Raw genomic sequence first — 21048 nt, 5'->3', positions numbered from 1 at the left:
AATAATTAAATATGGATGGTGCATTCCTACATGGATAAAAGTATACTGATCTATACTACTTTTAATGACAAAAAATGCTTTTAGAGGCATTTTTTTAAAGTTGGTTTATTATAATATGACCAATTAAAATGAATACACACATCAAAAGATTCTTAAATCATATTATTCCAAGACCATTACTTTTTCTAACCCCTCTACTGTGGTGTGGTTCCTGTACAGTAAACCACACGTATTTCAGACGTACACTTTGATGAATTTTGATAGATGCAGACACCCATGCAACCACCAGCACCACCACAATCAAGACAGCTAACATTTCCATCACTCCCCAAGAGGTGCAATTTTCGATTTCCCAATTTATCCCTTCCCACCCTCTTTAACCATAAAGGACCATTATTTTTATACTAACGTGGAAAACATCTGTGACTTCAATGCTGAAATGTAACTAAAGCTGTGATAAAGCCATATAGTTGTCCCACCACTGCAGTGTTTTAAATAAGCCCAATATCCATCTTTTACATCTATTCTCTTATCCGAGGTGAAATTCAGATTCCCAACTGTCTCATCTGCAAGGACGTACCAACAAAGAGGGTGTATATAAAAACATGTAACTGCTCAAGAGTTATTCATACTTGTATCATCTCAGTATGTCTAAGTCAAAGTGTGCTGAACGAATAATTTTTCCAATTATACTAATGCATCTGAATACATACTAAAAAACCTAAGAAAAAAGTCATCTATATTCAAATTACTTTAAAATGTTGGCTTTTCATATAAAATTACACGAAAGGAATGTTTACCTGCTTTATGCTGAAACTGGACACAGTGTAAATCATGGTAGGATTATTGGTGAGGTCTTCTGGTCGCACCCACTTAGAAAATGTAGCTTTTTGTTTGGGTGATAACGGTAGCTTGCCCCATCTATCACTGAGGTGATAATTAATTAAATAATAATAATGATGATAAAATTAATCTCAAAAAATGATTCAAAAGCAAAATTAAATTTCCTAGAGAGTTTTTTCTTTTTTTGGGAAAGTGATCACAGCTACACTATGTAACCCTAAGAACTCTCTGGCCAAATCTGGGTCTTTACCCTTAGTCCTAAATCCAGTCAATCCGATCGTCCTTCTCAATCAGAAAAAAATGTACAAATAACTGAAAACAGCAGAGCAACCTAAACTCACCTGTATCTATTTTAAGAATATACCTCAAAAGGGGGAGGGTATAGCTCAGGGGTAGAGTGTGTGCTTAGCATGCATGAGGTCTTGGGTTCAGTCCCCAGTACCTCTGCTAAAATAAATAAATAAAAATAATAAATAATAAATTAAAAAACCTAATTACCCCCCATCCCCAAAGAACATACTTCAAAAGTTTGATTTAGAAAGGTCATATTCACGAAATTCAGTTTCAGTGAGATGGAGCCCTTAAAGACAACTCAGTGTGGCTCATCCCAAAGGACCAAGGAAGCCACAGGCCTTCGCGTGGGCTCTGCGCCAACTCCCCTGCAAGGCTAAGGACAGAGCACCTAACTGCTGAATGAGGACCGCGTGCCTGGCTTCCCGCAAAAGTATCTCATTGATATTATTCATTTCATCTTCAAAACAAGATAAGATAAGCAGCAGCAGACAGCATATTTGAATCTGGTCTCTGGGGCCATATCCACGATTCTTATCCATCATCCTCTACTCACAGTGTGCAGGGAATATACTGTGTAATATTTCTCTAAAGTTGATGTCCAGCACAAGTTTTTTTTTTTTTTTTTTTAAATCGGCCTTTTCTCAAAACTCTTCTAAAGCAAGGGCAAAAAATTTGGGGGTTTCAAAAGATTTCTAGGATAATGTAGGGCATATGATACGCAAACTGAAACAAATATAACATTTTTCTAAAGGAACGTTGATAGATACTAGAAGAAAGAGGGTTTTGAGGTCCGGTGTGACCTGAAAGTTCCTGGCTAGAGCACCACTGTTTTTCATTGGAGGACATCTCTAAACCGTGAAAAGACAGAATTTACTGTCAGTGTCTCAGGGATGGCAGCACACAGTGGGTGACACTTCTCAGACTCTTCTGATGACCACCTCACAGGTCTCACAGAACCACCAGTGTTCTGGGCCACATTTTGGTACCTGTGTAGTATCAGGTGCTGACTGCAGACAGTGAGCTGGTGAATTTACAAGGACAGCCATCACAATATTTTGAGGAGAAAAAATAAGGCTGATTCAAATCTACAATCAAATTATTTAGTATTATGAACCTGCCATGTGAACCATAATTGAGTAAATCCAAGACTCCTTAATATCTGTTCTCTCAAAAGTCATCATTAAATCACCAAACTCAATCTTTTTTCTTAGAACTTTAAAAATATTTAAAATATTTCACAGATATGTTTATTATTATACACGACCAGAAAAGAAAAGAATTTAATCACTCCATCTTTCTCACCATAAACTGTGAGCCTTTTGCCACCAGTCTGTTGCCTTTGAATTAAAAAATGCTTACTGTTACTTTTTCTTCTGATTATTCTTACTGTAAAATAATCCACAAAAGAAAACAAAAATCTTGGCAATCAGAGTAGTTAATTTTCTATTTATTCTAGATTTTTCTTCAGTTCAGAAAGCATCCACCAAGCACCCACCACCTGCAGACAGCGTGCTCGGCCCTGGGGGCAACGTAACGTGTGTCCTGCCTCAGGGCAGCTCACGGTCCAGGGTGGAGGACCCGCGCAGAGCAAGGATCACACACGTGTAGAATCCCAGCTGTGACAAGTGCTCTGCCTGAATTAAGGGAGCTGGTACAGTACTTCATTTTTCTGTCTCAATCAATATGCTGTAAGCATCTCCCCATTTACTTCATTTTGTGAAAACTTGATTGTTCATGGCTGTACAAAATTCTTCTGTGGACATTCTGTTATATGAGCACTACAAATATGATTTCTCTTACTCTGTTACACAAAGATTGGAACTACAGGTTTATCTCTCTGCTTAGATTTGTGAGGGGGAGGTAATTAGGTTTCTTCATTGATTTCCGCTTGGAGGAGGTACCGGGGATTGAACCTGGGACCTCCTGGGTGCTTACTGTTACTTTTTCTCTACCACTTGAGCTAGGCCCTTCCCCCATCTCTGCTTAGATTTAACCAGTAAGCACATCCTGGAATAACTGGTTCCACACATTCATAATTATAACAATACTGATGAGTATCTTTTATACAAACCTCTGACTACATCTGCAAATATTTTTAGAACTGGTTTCCTGAAGTGAAAAGTAATAGTCGAAGGAGTATAAACATTTTTAATTTGAAACATGCAGCCAAATTACGTAATATAATTCATTATTCAACAAAATAATTACTTTGTAAACAGTTGACCCTTATTACATGGCACTTGCAATGTAACAAGCACCATGAACAAGTGCTTTGTTTTATCAACTCATTTAATCATCACAGTAACACTATGAGGTGGGTTCTATTTGTATTTTAAAATCTGGGACAGATTAAAAAACGTGCACAGCGTCACAGAGGATGTGGCACCGGACAGCTTGGCTCGCGACTCTGGGCCCCCAACGTCAGTGCTGTAACTTCTCCCACGTAAACATGCCTAGATCCTCCTCCCCTGCCCCACCCCCACCGAAATAGCATCACATGGTTGTCTGAGGGGAAAACTTACGCTGACAACTTCTGTCTAACTTCTGCCCACCCACAACAGCAAACGCTACAAATGAAAAAGCAGCTCTTTGCTCTTAGTAGAGCCTTAATATATTCTGTATATAATAAGCATTCGACTCCCTGCTTTCTGATAAATATAACAAGACCATTGCAGAAATTCTGAAAACTGAAAATGCTTTAAAAAGTAAATCACCCAATTTCGCTACTCAGACATAACCACTTGAAACATTCTGATGTCTAACTTTACATCAGTTTTTCATATGTATCTATAAATACATGAAAAAAGTTTTTATCTTTTTAAATGTACTACACTGTAAGCGTTTCCCCTATATTTTTCAAAGAATTTTTTTATTTGTTTGTTTTATGAGGGGGAGGAAATTAGGTTTATTTATTTATTTCTATTTGGAGGAGGTACTGGGGATTGAACCCAGGACCTCGCACATGCTAAGCACACACTCTACCATTTGAGCTATACCCGCCCCATCAAAGACTTATTTTTTTATGGGTAGCATGATATTTAAATAATAATATGAACATGATATTATTTAATCACTCCTCTGTTGTTAGACACCAAGTCTGTTTAAATAACTGTTTGCTGTAATGGACATTTTGATAAATGCTCTTATTACATACATCTTTGATCGAATTTCAATTTCCTTAGGATGACTAGAAGCCAGGAGTCCTGAACCAAATGGTATTTTTAAGGTTTCTGACACAGCTGCACTGTCCCAGAAGGCTGTGCTAACACCTTCACAGTTAACTGTTTCTTGAATTGAATCTTCTCGGTAAACAACGATACTGTTATTCCACTCCACCTTCCCAGGAATTCCTCTCCTCTACTGATGTGAATTTCTGCTGTGATCAAAAGCCAATCTAACAAACGTTCACTGACCACTTACTCTGCGCCAGCCGCTGTGCTGGACGCCATGCGCACAATGTTAGGTCAAGGGAGACCACGTGTCCCACCACTAGGGAACGGTCCACAGGCACGCTCGCCACGTCTCCCCGCCTCCTGCCCACAGCCACACCCCTCTACCAATCAAATTTTTCACAGCAAATTTTAATTTCAAGGCTATGAATTTAACTGAACTCAGACTATGGAAAAAATGTTGCCAACTTAGAACAGTCTTGAAAGTAAAAATTGGAATATTGCTTACTTACCAGAAAGGCATTGGATACGCAAAACGTTCCCTCAGATCAATACTCATGAAAGGAACATATTCTATACCATTTATTTTTGATGTTGTCCTATAAAACACAAGGGAAAAACCTCAAGCAAATGTTCAGGTCTACTGTGATTACCAATCTTATTGAAACTCCTTCTAATTTAAATGACAAGATATGATACTATAATAAAATTAAAATGACAATCTCGTTAATAACTGAACAAAATTTTCACAAAATAGTTGAATACCAGAAAATAACTGATTCAATTCAATTCAATAAGAGTTACTCTTTTAGGACTAACATCCTTCACAGGAGAACAGTCTCAAGACAGGCGACACTCGAGGTACTGGAAGTGTCACCAGGACACAAGGCGAACTGTATCCTAAGCCCGAAGAGAGACAGCAATTGCTTAGTTAGCTGGGGGTTTAAAAAACATGAGGTTTATAATTCTGGGAAATGTGTTCTTTACATTTTCTGGCCATGAGAACAAGGAACAGGTAGGGCACAAAGGAAGGTCACGGTTACGGCCTCCTGACAGAGAAAGCGTGGTCTGCAGCTGCTCTGCACGCTCCTCGTTTTGTGGACGTTTGTCTGCATATGTTAGAAGGCTCTCTCCCTCTCTGCGTCCTTCCCTCTTTTTATTTAGAAGTAGCTGTAGGGTTACTTCACCATTTGGCCTCTAGGGAACACTGTCCAGTGGGGCTGTGACAGAATTCAAGGACAGCTGACGAGGGACGCAGGATCGGTGTGAACCTTCATCCTGTGATGATGAGGCCTTTCCCCGCATGCAGGACAACTGTGTTGTCAGCAGGGACACAGAGCTGCCCTGCCGCACGCACTGAGAAACTTCAAACGTGTGCAGAAGGGAGCAAATGGACACTGAGTAGCCAAAGTGCTGGCCTGGGACGCACTTGCCTCTCAGGTCCAAAACCACCGTTTCTGTCCTGCTTTGTGCTGTGTTGGTTCGTGCGTATTTCTCCTGGGCCAAGAGGGCCAGATTGGTAGGAGGAAAATTAAAATCTTCAGCAGGGAAGGAGAGAAAACTGCCTGCAGGTGGCTGCTTAGGAGGAAGAGCCCTTTCAGTGCAATTTTCGGAGCCTGAACAAGCAACTCTGTGACCCGCGCAGCTCTGAGCAGGTGGGCTCTCCCTTGGAGCCGGGGTGAGAAGCGGCCGCGCTGGCTCAGAGACCCATCCCACCCACAGCAGCCATGCCGGCCGGACGAGCAAGAATTTCCACATCCTTGCTCTGCATTTTGAATTATCCCCTGGGGCTGCTTCCAGACACTGAACTGGCTTCCCAGAGCAGGGGTTGACAAACTTTTTCCGTAAAGGGCCAGATATTATTATTATTAATTTTTTTTTTAATTAATAGACTTTATTTTTTAGAGCAGTTTCAGGTTCACAGCAGAATTGAGCAGAAACTACAGAGAGTTTACACACAGCCCTCCCCACCCACACGTATATACTCCCCTACCCTCAACATCCCTCACCAGTGTGGCATATTTGGTACAACTGATGAGCCAACACGGGCACATCATTACCAACCAAAGCCCACAGTTCACATGAGGGCTCACTCCTGACGTTGTGCATTCTGTGGGCTTTGACGAATGCGTAATGACACGCAGCCACCATGACAGCGTCACACAGAATCATTTCATTGAAAGGGCCGGATATTAGTTAATTTCTGCTTTGTAATGAGATCTGTGTCACATGTTCTGAGGTTTTCGGTCTTCTTTTTTATAACCCTTCAAAGCAGTGTGAAAAACCACTCAGCCCCTGCGGCTTCCCTTTGCTGACTCCGGCCCGGATGGCCACTTCAAGGTGACAGTTTCCCCACCAGGGCTCCGGTCACCGTGTGGCGGGGACGCTGAGCGGTCTGCCGCTGCTGCCCTGCTCTGCCCCGCAACCTGCATTGTTCAGTCCTGGAGAACACTAGGATGTTCAGAAAAACATACCTCTAGTGGAAATGTGAATACATGTGAATATATGTTAGGACAAATTTGAACTATTTCAAGCTGTGGCTATGTGACAATATAATTTATAATCACATAACGACAGCAAGACACACCATAACAAAGATGTGACTCCGACTCGGCACACCTAATGAGACTCACATCACCTGCACTGATTATGTTCCCGAAATTGTTGACGACAATGAATCATAAACTGAGTTACCTGAGAACTTCAATTTCTTCTGCCGTATACCTCTGTCCCTGGGCGTCACAGGACTGTGGGCTGATAAACGGCTGAGGTCGGTCAAGGAAGGGGTTAGTTCCTAGAGGGAAATGTGCTCTCGTTGGAGGCGGCTTTGGTTTATTATTCGTTGACTTGACTTTGCATAAAGGCTTTGTTAAAGGCTCACTCAGCGCTTCTGCTCTGGAACAGAGAGAGGTACAGGAAACTGTTTCAGTTTTTCTTCTCACATTTTCCAGAAAACAGAATTTACTTCAAGAACCAGTCAAACATCCCTAATGTAGAATTAGTACATAAAATTCTTACATACTAGTCGACAGTCCACGACTTAAGCTACTCCCAAAGGTAAGATGAGTATTTTCGCAAACAATATTCTACTGACAATGTTAACTAAGCACTCAGGGCATGTCAGTTCCTATGCAGGGCAAGGGGGCTACAGGAACGCACAAAACACAACCCCACTCTCAAGGTGCTCCAGTGTCGTGGGGAGAGGAAGGGAGTGCGTCAGAAGTCACAGAAGCTAGGCTGGAAGCACCACAGCGAGAGAAGGCAACGCAGATGACAGTAACTTAATGGTAGGAAGAGAGGGGGAGGTAGGGAACACTTTTCTGAACAGACGTTTGAACTGTGGAGATGTTCCCCCGGAGAGTGAGGAAGGGTTTTGAGCAGAGGGAACAGCATGTACAAGTATGCAAGTGTGACATGGCAGAGTGAGTTCAGGTAATGTCAAAAGAATGGGTGGAGCCCCTGTGAAGCGTGCAAATGAGAGGCAGCGGGCGATGGGGCCAGTGGCAGGACTGGAGCACGGAAGGCCACTCCGGATACTTGGGGAAATCTGACTTTGTTCTGTCAAAGAACTATCAGGCTAAAACACAGACGTTCTTAACCTGAGGTCCATGTATGAGATTTAGGAGTCTGGTGACCACTGAAATTATATGCAAAAAAAAAGTTATGTCCATTTTTCCTGGAGAGCACATCCATTCTTTTGAACAGATCCTCAGAGGAGCTGGTGATTGACCACAGACCTGTGCTCAGGATGCAGAGAGCGCAGGAGGGTTACCCACACAGGTAATGACAGCCATCTACGGTCTGACTGGTGAGAGAAGTCAAAACGGAGAAGCTAACTGTGTGTCAAGTGCCCAAATCTTCCCAAATTTGGAGAAACAAACTAGACATTAGACTATGGTGATGAGTGAAAAGGAGGGGTGATCATTATACCTCAATAAAAAAAGCAGGGCTGGGGAGGTACAGCCACCTAGTCTAGCGTCAGAACAGGACACTTTATTCAGCTGTGCCGTCCCCACCCTTGTCTGCTGTCTGTAACGCTCTGTCAACACGAGAGGTTATACTTCTCTTGTGCAAGGCCGTTCATTCCTCCAACAAATGCCTCGTGGACACAAGCTCTACGTCTGGCCCTCGGCTAGGTGCTTGGGCTAAACAAGGACAAATTTCTCTGCCCTCACAGCGCTTGTATCTGGGGGGTGGGGGGTTGGAAGGGACAGAGACGTTAAAGACAGGTATGACCGACTCCTAAATTTCATACACTTAGGAAGAGATATGGGAAAGAATATTAGAACAGAGGAAGCAGGATGGAAGCACTGGACGAGACTCCATTTTAAACAGAATGGTGCGGGCAGGCTCTCCTGAAAGGGTACCCTTGAGCAAAGGGCTGAGGGAGCCACACGCACGCAGTCTGGGGATGTCTGTGGCTGGCCAGTCTCCATTCCTCCACTTCCAGCAGTGGCTCTGGAAGGCTCTCAGGAAGTTCCCTCTCTGGAAGTCTGATGTGACCCAAGAGAAGTCTTCCATCTCAAATACCACAGTCATTTTTGTTTTACACGTAGCAAAAACTAAACAAAACATCTCTTGACTGATTTGTTGTTTTCGGAGTTTAAAGCAGGAACGAGGACGTGGAGATAAACAAGATGCTCTCTGTTCCCTTACAGAGTTTACTATCTAAGGAGCCAATATGACGTGTGAAAAGAGGCAGGAAAAAAGAGAGGGGCAAACTCTCTCGAAGAAGGCAGACCTGGTTTGGGTCTCAAGTTAACATGAAAATGGAGGTTTGTTACGACAAGGTATACACCACACATTCAGATCAATCTGTCACATTCAGTAACACAGGACACTGTCATCCACAGGTAAGGACCAGAGGGACCAAAACTCACCTATCTAGTGCCTGTCGGGCCAACTGTTTCAGTTTATTTTGCAGAGTTTTATCAGCAGTTTCATAAGACTTAAGAGAAAGAGAGACAGACATCCCACAACGTAATTATTAATTTGCTTGATCCATGATATTTCCGAGAAAAAAACATTTACAGCGCACATTACATTTCTTACACTTCTGAGAGGATGAGCCAAGGCATTTCATTTTCATCCTTGAAGGTCTCATTTAAAATTGTGCTGAAAACCTGTCACTGAGGTAAACTTTAAGACCCCTTAATGTGGACAGGTTGTACCTGGAACCACTGCTGGGCGGTGGAACCTCAGAAGCGAAGTAAGTGAGGAGGACAAGGACAAATGCCATGTGACTTCACTCGTATGTGGATTAAAACACAAAATAAACAAACAAAAGAAGACAAAGTCACAGATACAGAGAACAGATAAGTGGTTACCAGAGGGGAAGGGGTCAGCTGAACGGTGGTGGAAGGTGACTAGGCCCGTGGAGGCGATCACTTGGTGGTGCACACAGATGTCAAGCTAGAATGCTGTACACCAAAACTTACATAATTAAAAAAAAAGGCCTTCGGTCTCAGGTACCTATGGGAATGAGGCTAGGTGTCTCGTCTGGACAACAGGCCCTGGACAGGGAGCCAGCACTCCGGGAAAACCACCCTACCCACTTCCCCATGCCCTCCTGGCAAGCGCGCCGCTCTCACCATGAGATGCCCCTCGAAGCTAACAGACATGCCAGGGCTCCTCGCGAAGCGGTAAAGACCACGCAGCCCAGAGACCTTACACTGCACATCGATAAGGCTCTCCCAAATGCACTTATTTATTAAGTGCTTAAGATTGAAAAAAGACAGGGAAGTTTAGTTTAAATTCATAGCTTTGTGACGGCAAATTCTTCCTGTAATAATTTTAGTTACATGGGTATTAAAAGGTAAAAAATGGTACCCGTAATTTAAAAAACAATTGCCTAATGACTCAACCTCAATACTGTCAATTTTTTAATAAGAGTAAAATTCAGTATTAACTTTCTACTCTTTCTTATCTTTTAAAGAGGAGTAACTTAGTTACATTTATAATAATTCAATAATTTTTTTAAGGAACTGTTAGGTAAAACTCACTAGTAAGGGGAGAAATCTGTTAGCACAATTCCACCGAATTCAGCTCACAGCTGTCATACATACAGTTTTCAGACAGAGATCCACGGCCTCCGTATACAGCTCTATAGCATCTTCAACATTGCCTTTCTCGTCTTCGTCAAAAGCTTGTGTAACAAGGAAATGGGCACGCTCCAAGTCCAATTGATGCTTTGACTTCAAAGGGTCCGCACTCTTTGACTGAACTAGGACAGGGAGAAGAGCCATGGAGAAGGAACGGTTACCCACACACACGTCCAGGGAACAGCAAACCATTTTAATACATTCTTCACCAAAACTCTATAGTCCTTCATCGAAGAAGCTCAGCAAGGTCAAGAAAAACCTTATAAAAATTTTCCCTGAATTTCTCTGTCCTGACCAGCACTTTCTTCATTTAAAAAATAAAACACAGACGTCCTCCTCACATACCCTCCCCACAAAAAAACAAAACAAAAACTTGGAAAATACTAAAGAAACTCAATTATGTTTTAAAGTAATTAAACATTTCTTTCAATTTTTTTAAATTGAAGTATAGTCAGTATACAATGTTGTGTCACTTTTTGGTGTACAACATAATGTTTTGGTCATACATGTACATACAGATATTCCTTTTCATATTCTTTTTCATTATAGGTTACTACAAAATACTGAATATAGTTCCCTATGCTATACAGTATAAACTGGTTATTTATCTTATAGCACAGGGAGCTATATTCAACTTTTATAATAAGCTGTAATGGAAAAGAATCTTAAAAAAATGTATGTACATGTATAACTGAATCACTTTGCTGTACACCTGAAACTAACATTGCAAACTGACTACACTTCAATAAAAAATAAGAATTAAAAAATTTTTCTCAGTACACACAATAATTATATAACACACTAGGCCCTGATGATAAAATTCATACTGCTTCCTACTCACCTGAGTCCAGAATAAGCTATATTTTTACTGCTCTTTAAAAGTGTTTGTTTCTAAAGTGAAGACATGTATCCGTAAGGAACTTGTATCTAGAATATATAAAGATCTCTGATAATTCAACAATAAAAAGATAACCCCAATCAACAAAATGAGTGTGATGATTGATTCTGTGAACAACTTGTGTTGACCTGACCGGATCCCAGGTGACCCAGCTATTTGGCCAGACATGTTTGGGGTAGTTTGGGAGGACATTTCTGCATGAAATCAGCATTTGGACTGGTAGTAAATGCAGAGGGCCCTCCCCATGTGGGTGGGCACCATCTAGTCCTTTCGGGCCTGACAGAACAAAACGGGGGGAGAATGTGACCTCTCTGTCTGCTGAGCTGACACACTGGTCCTCACCAGAACTCACACCATCAGCCCCCTGGGTCTCAGGCCTGTGAGCTGAGACTGCACCACACCAATGGCTCTGCTGGGTCTCCAGCTTGCAGAGGGCAGACAGTGGGACCTCTGAGCCTCTGTCATTGCACAAGCCAGATCCTCACAACACATCTCTTTATACACATCCCACTGGCTCTGTTTCTCAGGAAACCCTGACTTATCCTGAGGGCTAAGCATCCGTAGAGCCATTTCTCCACAGCAGATACTCAAGTGGCTGACAGGCACATGGAAAGATGCTCAATGTCACAGCATCAGGGAGATGCGAATCACCACCTCCAGGAGACACCTTTCACACCCACTAGGATGGCTAAAAGTAAGAACAGAAAGTAACAAGTGTTGGTAAGAAGTATGTGAAGGAAATGGAACTCTCACGTGGCTTGTGGAACTGAAAAACGGTCCAGCCACTCTGGAAAACAGTTTAGCCAAAGTTTCTCAAAAAGTCAGATGTAAAGCTACCATATGACCTAGCAATTCTACTTCTGGGTATCTGTCCAAGAGAACCGAAAACATACGGCTACACAAAAACGCACACACAAGTGTTCATCACAGCCTTACTTGTAACAGCCAAAAGGTGGGGACGAGCCCATGTCCCAGCTGATGGGTGGACAGATACAACGTGGTGTATTAACACCACGGCATACTATCCAGCCTTAAAAAGAAACGAACCACCAGTACCTGCTACATGGATAAAACCTGGAAACATTACGCTAAATGAAAGAGGCTAGATGCAGAAGGCCATGTACTGGATGATTCTCTCTATACGTAATGTCCAGAACGGGCAAATCCATGGAGACAGAAAATAGATTAGTGGTCGCTAGGGCCTGGAGGTGGGAGGAATGGGGAGTGACTGCTAACTGCGAAGTTTCTTTCATGGTGTTCTAAAATTAGATAGTGGAGATGGTTGCACAACTCTGGGAATACAATAAAAACCACTGAATTTACACTATAAAAAGGTGAATTTGATGGTATGTGAATTATATCTCAATAAAACTGTTATTTTAAAAAAAAGTTTTAAGTTTTGTGTGTCTCAAAACTGGGTTTGATCTATTAAAAACTGTAACCCTCAGGAACACCTCTCTAAAGTAGGTACTGATCCCACTTACAAAATGAATGTTAAAATATCGAGCTCAAGGGTTCTCAGCCTTGGCAATACCGACATTTTCGGCTGGACAATTCTTTGCTGTGGACGATCCCTAAGCGTTGGGGGATTTTCAGCAATATCCCTGCCCCTCCCCAGCAAGATGCTAGTAGCATACTGCACCCCTACCCTGCACATAAAAACCAGGGATCTCTCCAGACACTGCCAAATATCTACTGAGGGAGAAAAAGTCGATTCTAGCTGAGAATGAGTACCGAGCCTAAGGTTTCGCAGCTGCCAAGTGGAAGGGTAAGGACTCAGCTCAGATCTCTAAATTCCAAGTCTTGAGTTCTTCACACTACACTGGTGAATTTCAAACCACGTTACCTTTCCCCAACCCAAAAGTCAACCCATCTCTCAAAAGCTTCCTGACTGTCAGCAGACTTTATCTGTTTTAAGTTGGGGTTCTGAACAAGATTTTTATTTGATAAGGGACTCTTCTGCTTGAAATAATAATTAAGTAAACCATTTAATTCTCTATAGATGGCATTCCACTTGTTGAACAAAATGGGTCAAAGAGCTGGCAAACAAGATATATTATGCTTCAGAGATCCTTTTTGAACTTTACCTTTGTTTCACTGGGCAGTTTTTATTCCTCAAGAGATTAGGGCTGTCTCATTCTGTGCCTGAGTACCACACAAACACCATATTTACGAATTTAAGAGCTTCCTTTACTTGACTGCAAAAATGGAGTTCCTCTGAATTTCACAGTACCGTGAGTGCACGCATCACTACAACTTTTATTAAATGAGGCCCCCATACAGGGGCAGTCCACTTTTCAAGATATTCTACACATGCAATACTTCCCGTACTATGAGGATAACTTTATTTGAAAACACTGTTTCTGAAACAAGGTTCCTGATTATTGGGCAATTAAGTTTAAGAACATCATTTACTTACCTAGGAAAATGAAGTTCCTCTGAATTTCATGGTGTTCTGAATACATGAAATCAGTACAACTTTGCACCAAATGAGGCCCTTTTCAATGCATGCAATTTCTGGGCACTGTCTTAATTGAAACTACAGTGTCTTTAAGGGGACTGTCATAACAAGAAACCCAATGATCAAATTTACTGTATCACAACTATGAGCTTATAAATGCTCAAGTCTATTTGGAACGAGTGGTGGGAAGTCTACAAGGGAATGCTGAATAAGTAAAGACTCCGTTAAGCCAGAGGCTTTATTACACAGCCACAGGGAAAAAGGGGATAAGAGAGTCCCCAGTGCTGTGAACACATTTCTACAACAAAACGTCAACAGGAGATCATTTTCTTTTCTCCCTGTGTGAACAGCAGACCCTGACAGGAACCACTGACCTCGTACACAACTGCCATCACTAAGCCTGGGTACAACCGCCACGCTGCTTACAAAAATAAACCCAGGTTGTTCCAGGACTCTGCTTACATGTCACTTTTCCAAGATGTGGCTAAAAGGAAGAGATGAGCCCAGGCCTTGAGGCTGAGGACACTGATGCAGTGAAGACTGAGAACCCACTGCCAAGTCTTCCAGCACTGAAGAGGAGGACTCATTCCACGTTAATAGCAGGACAGGGCATGTGACAGACGCTGAAAAGCAGACTTTAACAGGGTCCTAAACCTGACTCGCCAACGATGTGCTGATTTGAACATAGAGAACTCATCTCCACCCTCTGGGAGACTAGAAAATTGGGCCTTATTACCTCTATGGTTCCTGTTCAAACATCTATCACTTACCTCCATGTCACCATTTTTAAAGACATGATTACCAAAAGGGGAACGAACAGCAGGAGTGAGGATGAAGAATCAAAGATGAAAAGCAGGGGGAAGGTTTAGCTTAGCGGCAGTGTGTGCCTAGCATGCACGAGATCCTGGGTTCAATCCCTAGTACTTCCACTAAGAACAAATAAAAACCTAATCTCCTCCCCCCAAAAACAAACAAACAAAAAAGATGAGACCCACCGGGGAAGTGTGAGATGTGACAAGAAAGGAGGGGAGCACAGTGACACGGTGCACGGCCCTTTACCAACCTGCTGAGTGTAAAGCCTGCACTCTCTCCAGATACTCGTTTATTTTTTCTTGGATGTGTTCCAGGCCCGAGCCTGCCATCTCAGCATAGATCAAAGCTTGTGCAGCTTCCTAAAAATAAGAAAAGAATTCAAAGGAATCCAACAGATGAGTTACAATTTTGATTTTCTTTACCACTTTCTAACTCACTGTCAGTTTCTCTGCAGGACGAAACAAGAATGTCCTTAAGATGCTAGTAATTTTTTCATAAACTAAATGAGTTGTATAATCCTTTTGTATCTTCTCCGTTCTCAATGCTCCTGATTTTCTCATACTGTTGAAAATTTACAAAGTCAAATAGGAGGGACTGATTGCAAACATCTTCTTAGAGGAGCTAGGGTTTGTTTTCTGTGTTCCTTTTTCTTTAGGTCATAGGTCAGACTTGAAATTATATACCTTGAAAAGGTGAACTGAGCCTTGAAAGCATTACAAGTTATAACCAGTTAAGATTAAATTAATGTCAATACAATGAATTATAAAGGTTAAGTATCTCACAGTGGAAAGAAAATCTTTTTCTCCACTGAAAATACTGTCAAAGGGGGACACATTTTAAGGCAGACTTCAATTGTAGGAAATAAATGGATTTTAATTAAGGAAACCTGGATTCGTCTTCCGGTTCCTCTGTAACCTCCTCAGCCAGTTAGGCTGTGAGGAAGGAGCCTGCACTCTCTCTGTCATCATTCTAGGAGAGCAGCCAGAGGGAAGAACTGCCAGAGGCTTTCCCAAGTGCCACCACCTTCTCTGCAGCCATCTAAGTGTGTGCTTAGATTCATGGAACCTCACGCTTAATTATCTGAATCCACAGAAGCCATCTACTGAGCATCACTTTTTGAATCCAGTTATTAGAGGAGTTGCTTCACTGAACCTACAAAATCAGTAAGAAGAGAACATTTTTGAGCCAAGTGGTAACTGGGGGGTGGAAAAGATACAATTTCCTCAGATTTTGTAATTCAGATATTTTAGGGGAGGAAAATATAACTTTACAAGTAAACACTAAAGTGAATTTTAAAAGCTGTTGGTCTATAGAATGGGAGAAAATATTTGCAAATGAGACTGACAAGTGATTCATTTCCAAAATATACAAACAGCTCATACAGCTTAATATCAAAAAACAAACAGCGCAATCAAAAAATGGGCAGAAAACCTAAATAGACATTTTTCCAAAGAAGACAGAGGGCCACCAGGCAAATGAAAAGATGCTCAACAGCACTATCTATCTGAGAAACGCAAATCAAAATTACAATGAGGTATTACATCAGTGAGAATAGCCATCGTTAAAAAGTCTACAAACAATAACTGCTGGAGAGGGTGTGGAGAAAGAGGAACCCTCCTACACTGGGGGGTGGGAATGTAAACTCGTGCAGCCATTATGAAGAATAGTATGGAGTTTCCTTAAAAAACTGAAAATAACGTTACCATATGATCTAGCAATCCCACTCCTGGGCATATTATCCTGAGAAAACTCTTAAATAAAAAAGATAGATGCACCCCAATGTTCAAAGCAGTACTGTTTACAATAGCCAAGACATGGAAGGAACCTAAGTGTCCATCAACAGATGACTGGATAAAGAACTTGTATATTTATACACAATGGAATATTACTCAGCCATAAAAAGGAATAAAATAATGCCATTGGTAGCAACATAGATGGACCTGGAGATCATCATACTAAGTGAAGTAAGTCAGACAGAGAAAGACAAATATCATATGATATCGCATATATGTGGAATCTAAAAAAAAGGACACAAACAAACTTACTTACAAACCAGAAATAGACTCACAGACATGGAAAACAAACTATGGTTACCAAAGGGGAAAAGGGCTGGGAGAGGGATAAATTAGGAGTCTGGGATTAGCAGATACACACTGCTATACATAAAATAGATAATCAACAAGGTCTTATATTCAATTTCCTGTAATAATATATAATGGGAAAATAATCTGAAAAAGAATATACATGTATATATAACTGAATCACTTTGCTGTATACCTGAAACTAATAACACTGTAAATCAAGTAAACTTCAGTTTTTAAAAAAACTTGCTGGTATCTACTTTATTTTCCTTATTTCACTTGTATTTGAAAATGACTAACAATTAAGGAATCCCAGATAGAACAGTGAGATGACAGAAAACACTAAATATCTAATACACTTTACATAAATAGTACCTATAAACAGACTTTTCTGACTCTCTCGAGTAAGACATTCTTCGTAACATGCATGTAATCCTACAGCAAAACAAGAGGCACTGAACAGTATTTTCTTTTGCTTTAGAAAAAAGCTATTTCATATGGCACGATTTTAACCTACGAATATTTGTTACCTATTTCACAAACCTAAGTCTTACTTTTAAGGAAATACCACTGTCATGAAATTGTCACCAAGAATAGGTCCAAAGGAAATGATTCTGAAACACACCCAAAGTTTCTAAACAGAGATTATAAAATGAACGCAATCAAACATTAACCTGAGACAGTAAATCACACGGTACTGATAGCACTATGTTCATGGGGAAAAAACGACTACTACTGTATTATCAAAGTCTGACGTTCTTTCTAAAAGCAAATGTGACAATATCCTGAGGATACAGCTACCTACCTCCACAGGGAGGCGGAGGGCTTGTCTAGAGCTGAAGGTGTGTCTGCAAATCCTGGGAGCAGAGGGTGGTCTGTGAAGCTCATACTCTTTGATTAAATAATTCTGGCCCCGGTAATTTATCCAAAGTAAGTATCAGAGTAATGTGAAAAGCTTTAGCTCTAAGGACATTATCATGAAAAACCAGAATGGCCATAAAACGGCCAGAAATGGTTACAAAGAAATTCTGGTACGTCCACAGGATGAAAATACTATGCATCTACTATTAACAAGATTATATCATAGGTGTAAGTTTAATGATTTTTCAAAAGTTTAAATGAAGAGGTTAAAACAAGCATCAACACTATGGTCTAAGTTTGTTTTTTAAAAAAGGTGTGGACACATACGTGAGTAGAAAAACATTCACAAAGATATGCATCCAATGCTGGGATACGTGATGTTTTCGTCTCTTTTGATTTACTTTTGTCTTCCGCAATGAACACGCACTGCGTGCACTGTCTGGGTGTCTACCGGAGACCAAGCCCCAGGGGCCAGCAATCAGAGCCCAGGGACGGTAAGGACCGCCAGCTCTGACTGCCGCCGTGAGGGGCGGCTTAGCGCTGCCCACCACAGGAGGGGTCGCTCCGCCGCCGCAAGCCCACCTTCCCACGGCCGCAGGCCCCGGGCGGGACTCGGGGGCGGGCCTGACCTCCGCAGCCCCGGTCGCCACCCCGAAAGGGCAGCAGGAAGACCAGACCGACTGCAAAGCCTCGGCCCCGGGACCCGGACCCCGCCCCCTGACGGAGCCGTGGCCCCGACCCACCTTGTAATAAAATACGGCCTCGGGGTAGCGGCCCTCGTGGTCGCGCTGCACCGCCAGCCGCGCGAACTGCACGGCGTCCCGCTCCAGCGCCGTCGCGTCCATGGTGGCCCGACACCGGGACACACCGCCGCGCGCCCGGGGACGGAGCCAAGCGAGGCCTGGGAGACTCTGAGAAAAACGGCGGCGACCACTTCCGGCTGCGCGCGCTTCCGGTGGCGCCCACTTCTGGCAGCAGAGGGAGGATCGCGGCCCGGACCTCTGAGCAGACGGACTCACAGCCCGCGGGCCGCCCCGCCCATCGGCTGTCCCGCGCAGGCGCACCCTGGCCCGCGGGACCGCGCGGGCGGGGCTCCTGGCTCGGCCTGCCCGTGACCGCCACGGTGCCCGGTATTGGACGGGCGACAGCGGTATCACGCCTCCTCTGTCTGCGCGAGGGTGGCAGTGCCGGTGGAGACCCGTGACTGGCGCTGCCGGGGAAGAGGAGCGCATGCGCCTTACGGAGCCCCCCCCCCAACACTGAGTGCAAAGGCGTGGCGTACAGACCCTCCGAGGAGCTCCACCTAACGCTGTCTGCACTGATTTTTTTATTTTTTAATTAGGGAAATAAACGCAGGATGAAGGACATCGCTTGGTAATCTGGTTTACTCATTTATTATTGCTATTAATTCAGTACTGGGGATTGAACCCAGGACCTCAAGCATGCTAAGCATTCGTTGTACCACTGAGCTATACAGTCTCCCACAGATACTATTCAATAAAGTTCGTGTCACAAGCTCAGCGTAACCCTGTATAGCTGCCCCAGGTGTAAGATATTGATTATCTGTGTTCAGGTTAAGCGAATGCTGCGGTAATTACTCAGGCGCCCCAAACCATTCTAATAGTAACATCAAAGATCACTGATCACAGATCACTGTAACAAATATAATAATGAAAAAGTTTGAGATATTGCAAGAATTAGCAAAACGTGACACAGAGACACCAAGTGAGTAAATGCTGTTGGAAAAATGATGCCGATAGACTTGCCCGATGCAGGAATGCCACAAACCCCAAATTTGTAAAAACCGAAACAACTCAGTGTCTGCGAAGCATAATACAATGCGGTCTGCCTATAATGGAAAAATGAAATAATTTCCTTACCCACAAACACCACCCTATGACTCCCACACGGGAAGAGCAAAACCATCGTTTGCTCTTGACTTTTGTTTCAGTTGCTCACTAGTATGATCAGAGACCAGTTTTTCAAATCACAGACTGCAGACACTGGTACTAGAAATAGAACAAAAGATTCTGGGGGGAAATTGTACAAAATGAGCTTTATTTTCCAACAGATATGATTATTTTGGCCCCTTTGCCATTTTTGTAGGTCAAAAACTGTTGACTTTCAGCTGCATTTCAATTTCCTATGGTTCAACCTGATTATACGTGTATATCCTAATTATTTTTATATCCTCCAATGTATATCCCAGTTATATCTACATATTCTAATTATATATGTCTTAAACATATATTCTAATTGCATCACATATGTTAATTTTATACATATCCTAACTATATATAAAAATTAATCATATATTACTAATTGAATATATATTTAATTATATGTATTGTATATATACATTATATTATATATAGATTAATTCTGTATCCTAATCAAATATATAACTTAAATTAGAATACATACACATATTTATAGACACACAGAACACACAATTAGGAGATATATAAAATTTATTTATTTTATATATATAGAATAGCTGTATATATTTTATTCTATATATAGATAATTCTATCCTAATTTTTAGATATATTCTAACTATATATACATATAGTTTTGTTAATTTCATTAATACATAATGTAAATGTATTTGTATGTGTTTAATATATGAATTTTATAATCCTAATTTTATATACCTCCTTATTTTATATAATCCTAATATGCGCATCGTGATAACATACATGCAGTCTCATATGATCCTGAATTTAAAGTCTAGCTGGTAATAAAAATTGAGGAAGGGCTTGTTTGGACACAGGACTGTTACCAACTCACCAAACAAACAAATACATCAAATACTGCAAACTAAACAAAAAAGGCTTGCAGGACAAATGCTGTTTACTACAAGACACAAAGGATTTGTGAACTTCTGTGAGCACACTGCCCCCTTGTGTTTCCATGTGGCACTGCGGCTGTATGGCTCAGCTGCCTGTGACCGCACAAACCTTTAAGGTCACTAATTTACTCTTTCAACATACATTTATTTAAAACACCTACCATGATGCCTGGAGAGCACAGTGATTCAGAATTTGGGAGCCACAGAAGAAAAACCCCTGAGAGGAGGACTGAGTCCTGATAAGGGGCTGGAAGCACAGGCACAACTGGATTTGAGAATTAGTGTGCTGTGTGCCTCCCTTCCCCCACCGGCTTTTGAATAGAATTATTTGTAGTGACCGCAGGATGTATTGTATTTTGGGGGAGGGGAAGGAAGCGGATTACTTGTCTCTGTAATCAACAGCTCTCCAATCAGCAGGACTCATTAAAGGAGCTGTACCCGATGAATCACACCCTCATCCACACCTGAAGGTGATGTAGATGGCCAGGTCAAGCTAGCGCCATGATGATTGGAGACAGGTTACTCATATGGACCAGTTTCTGCCAGGACCCTCCAGCAAGTTGCCCAGATAGGATACACATCCCTGGACAGCCACACCCTCTGCAAAGAGACTTGCTGCTCAGCCATCCCAGGAGTGTGGCCCTTGCCTGAATTTCTCAGCTCCTTCCTTGTTCA

At 42.1% G+C, this 21048-nt stretch overlaps 1 protein-coding gene across 3 annotated transcripts in view; it reads right to left on the bottom strand.

Moving 5' to 3' along the window:
* Positions 1–18547, bottom strand: part of CAPN7 (calpain 7) — a 45458-nt gene extending 26911 nt beyond the window's left edge. For 2 of the 3 annotated variants that reach the window (XR_004141362.2, XM_064490840.1), the window contains exons 1-7: positions 18266–18547; positions 14831–14939; positions 10373–10530; positions 9188–9255; positions 7002–7202; positions 4820–4906; positions 801–927 (exon numbers count right to left, since the gene is read on the bottom strand). Coding sequence is in view for 2 of the 3 variants with exons in the window: in XM_064490840.1 (XP_064346910.1) it covers positions 801–927; positions 4820–4906; positions 7002–7202; positions 9188–9255; positions 10373–10530; positions 14831–14939; positions 18266–18367 (852 nt within the window). In the remaining variant the exon portion in view is untranslated. The remainder of the gene's footprint in view (positions 1–800; positions 928–4819; positions 4907–7001; positions 7203–9187; positions 9256–10372; positions 10531–14830; positions 14940–18265) is intronic. The other variant, XM_031466454.2, reaches the window with a different exon arrangement.
* Positions 18548–21048: the final 2501 nt, after the last annotated feature.

The sequence above is a fragment of the Camelus dromedarius genome, chromosome 2 (assembly GCF_036321535.1).
Source record: "Camelus dromedarius isolate mCamDro1 chromosome 2, mCamDro1.pat, whole genome shotgun sequence".
In the NCBI taxonomy this organism is placed as follows: Eukaryota; Metazoa; Chordata; class Mammalia; order Artiodactyla; family Camelidae; genus Camelus; species Camelus dromedarius.
The sequence above is the reverse complement of the archived record's forward strand: the minus strand, read 5'-3'. Positions and strand labels throughout refer to the sequence as shown.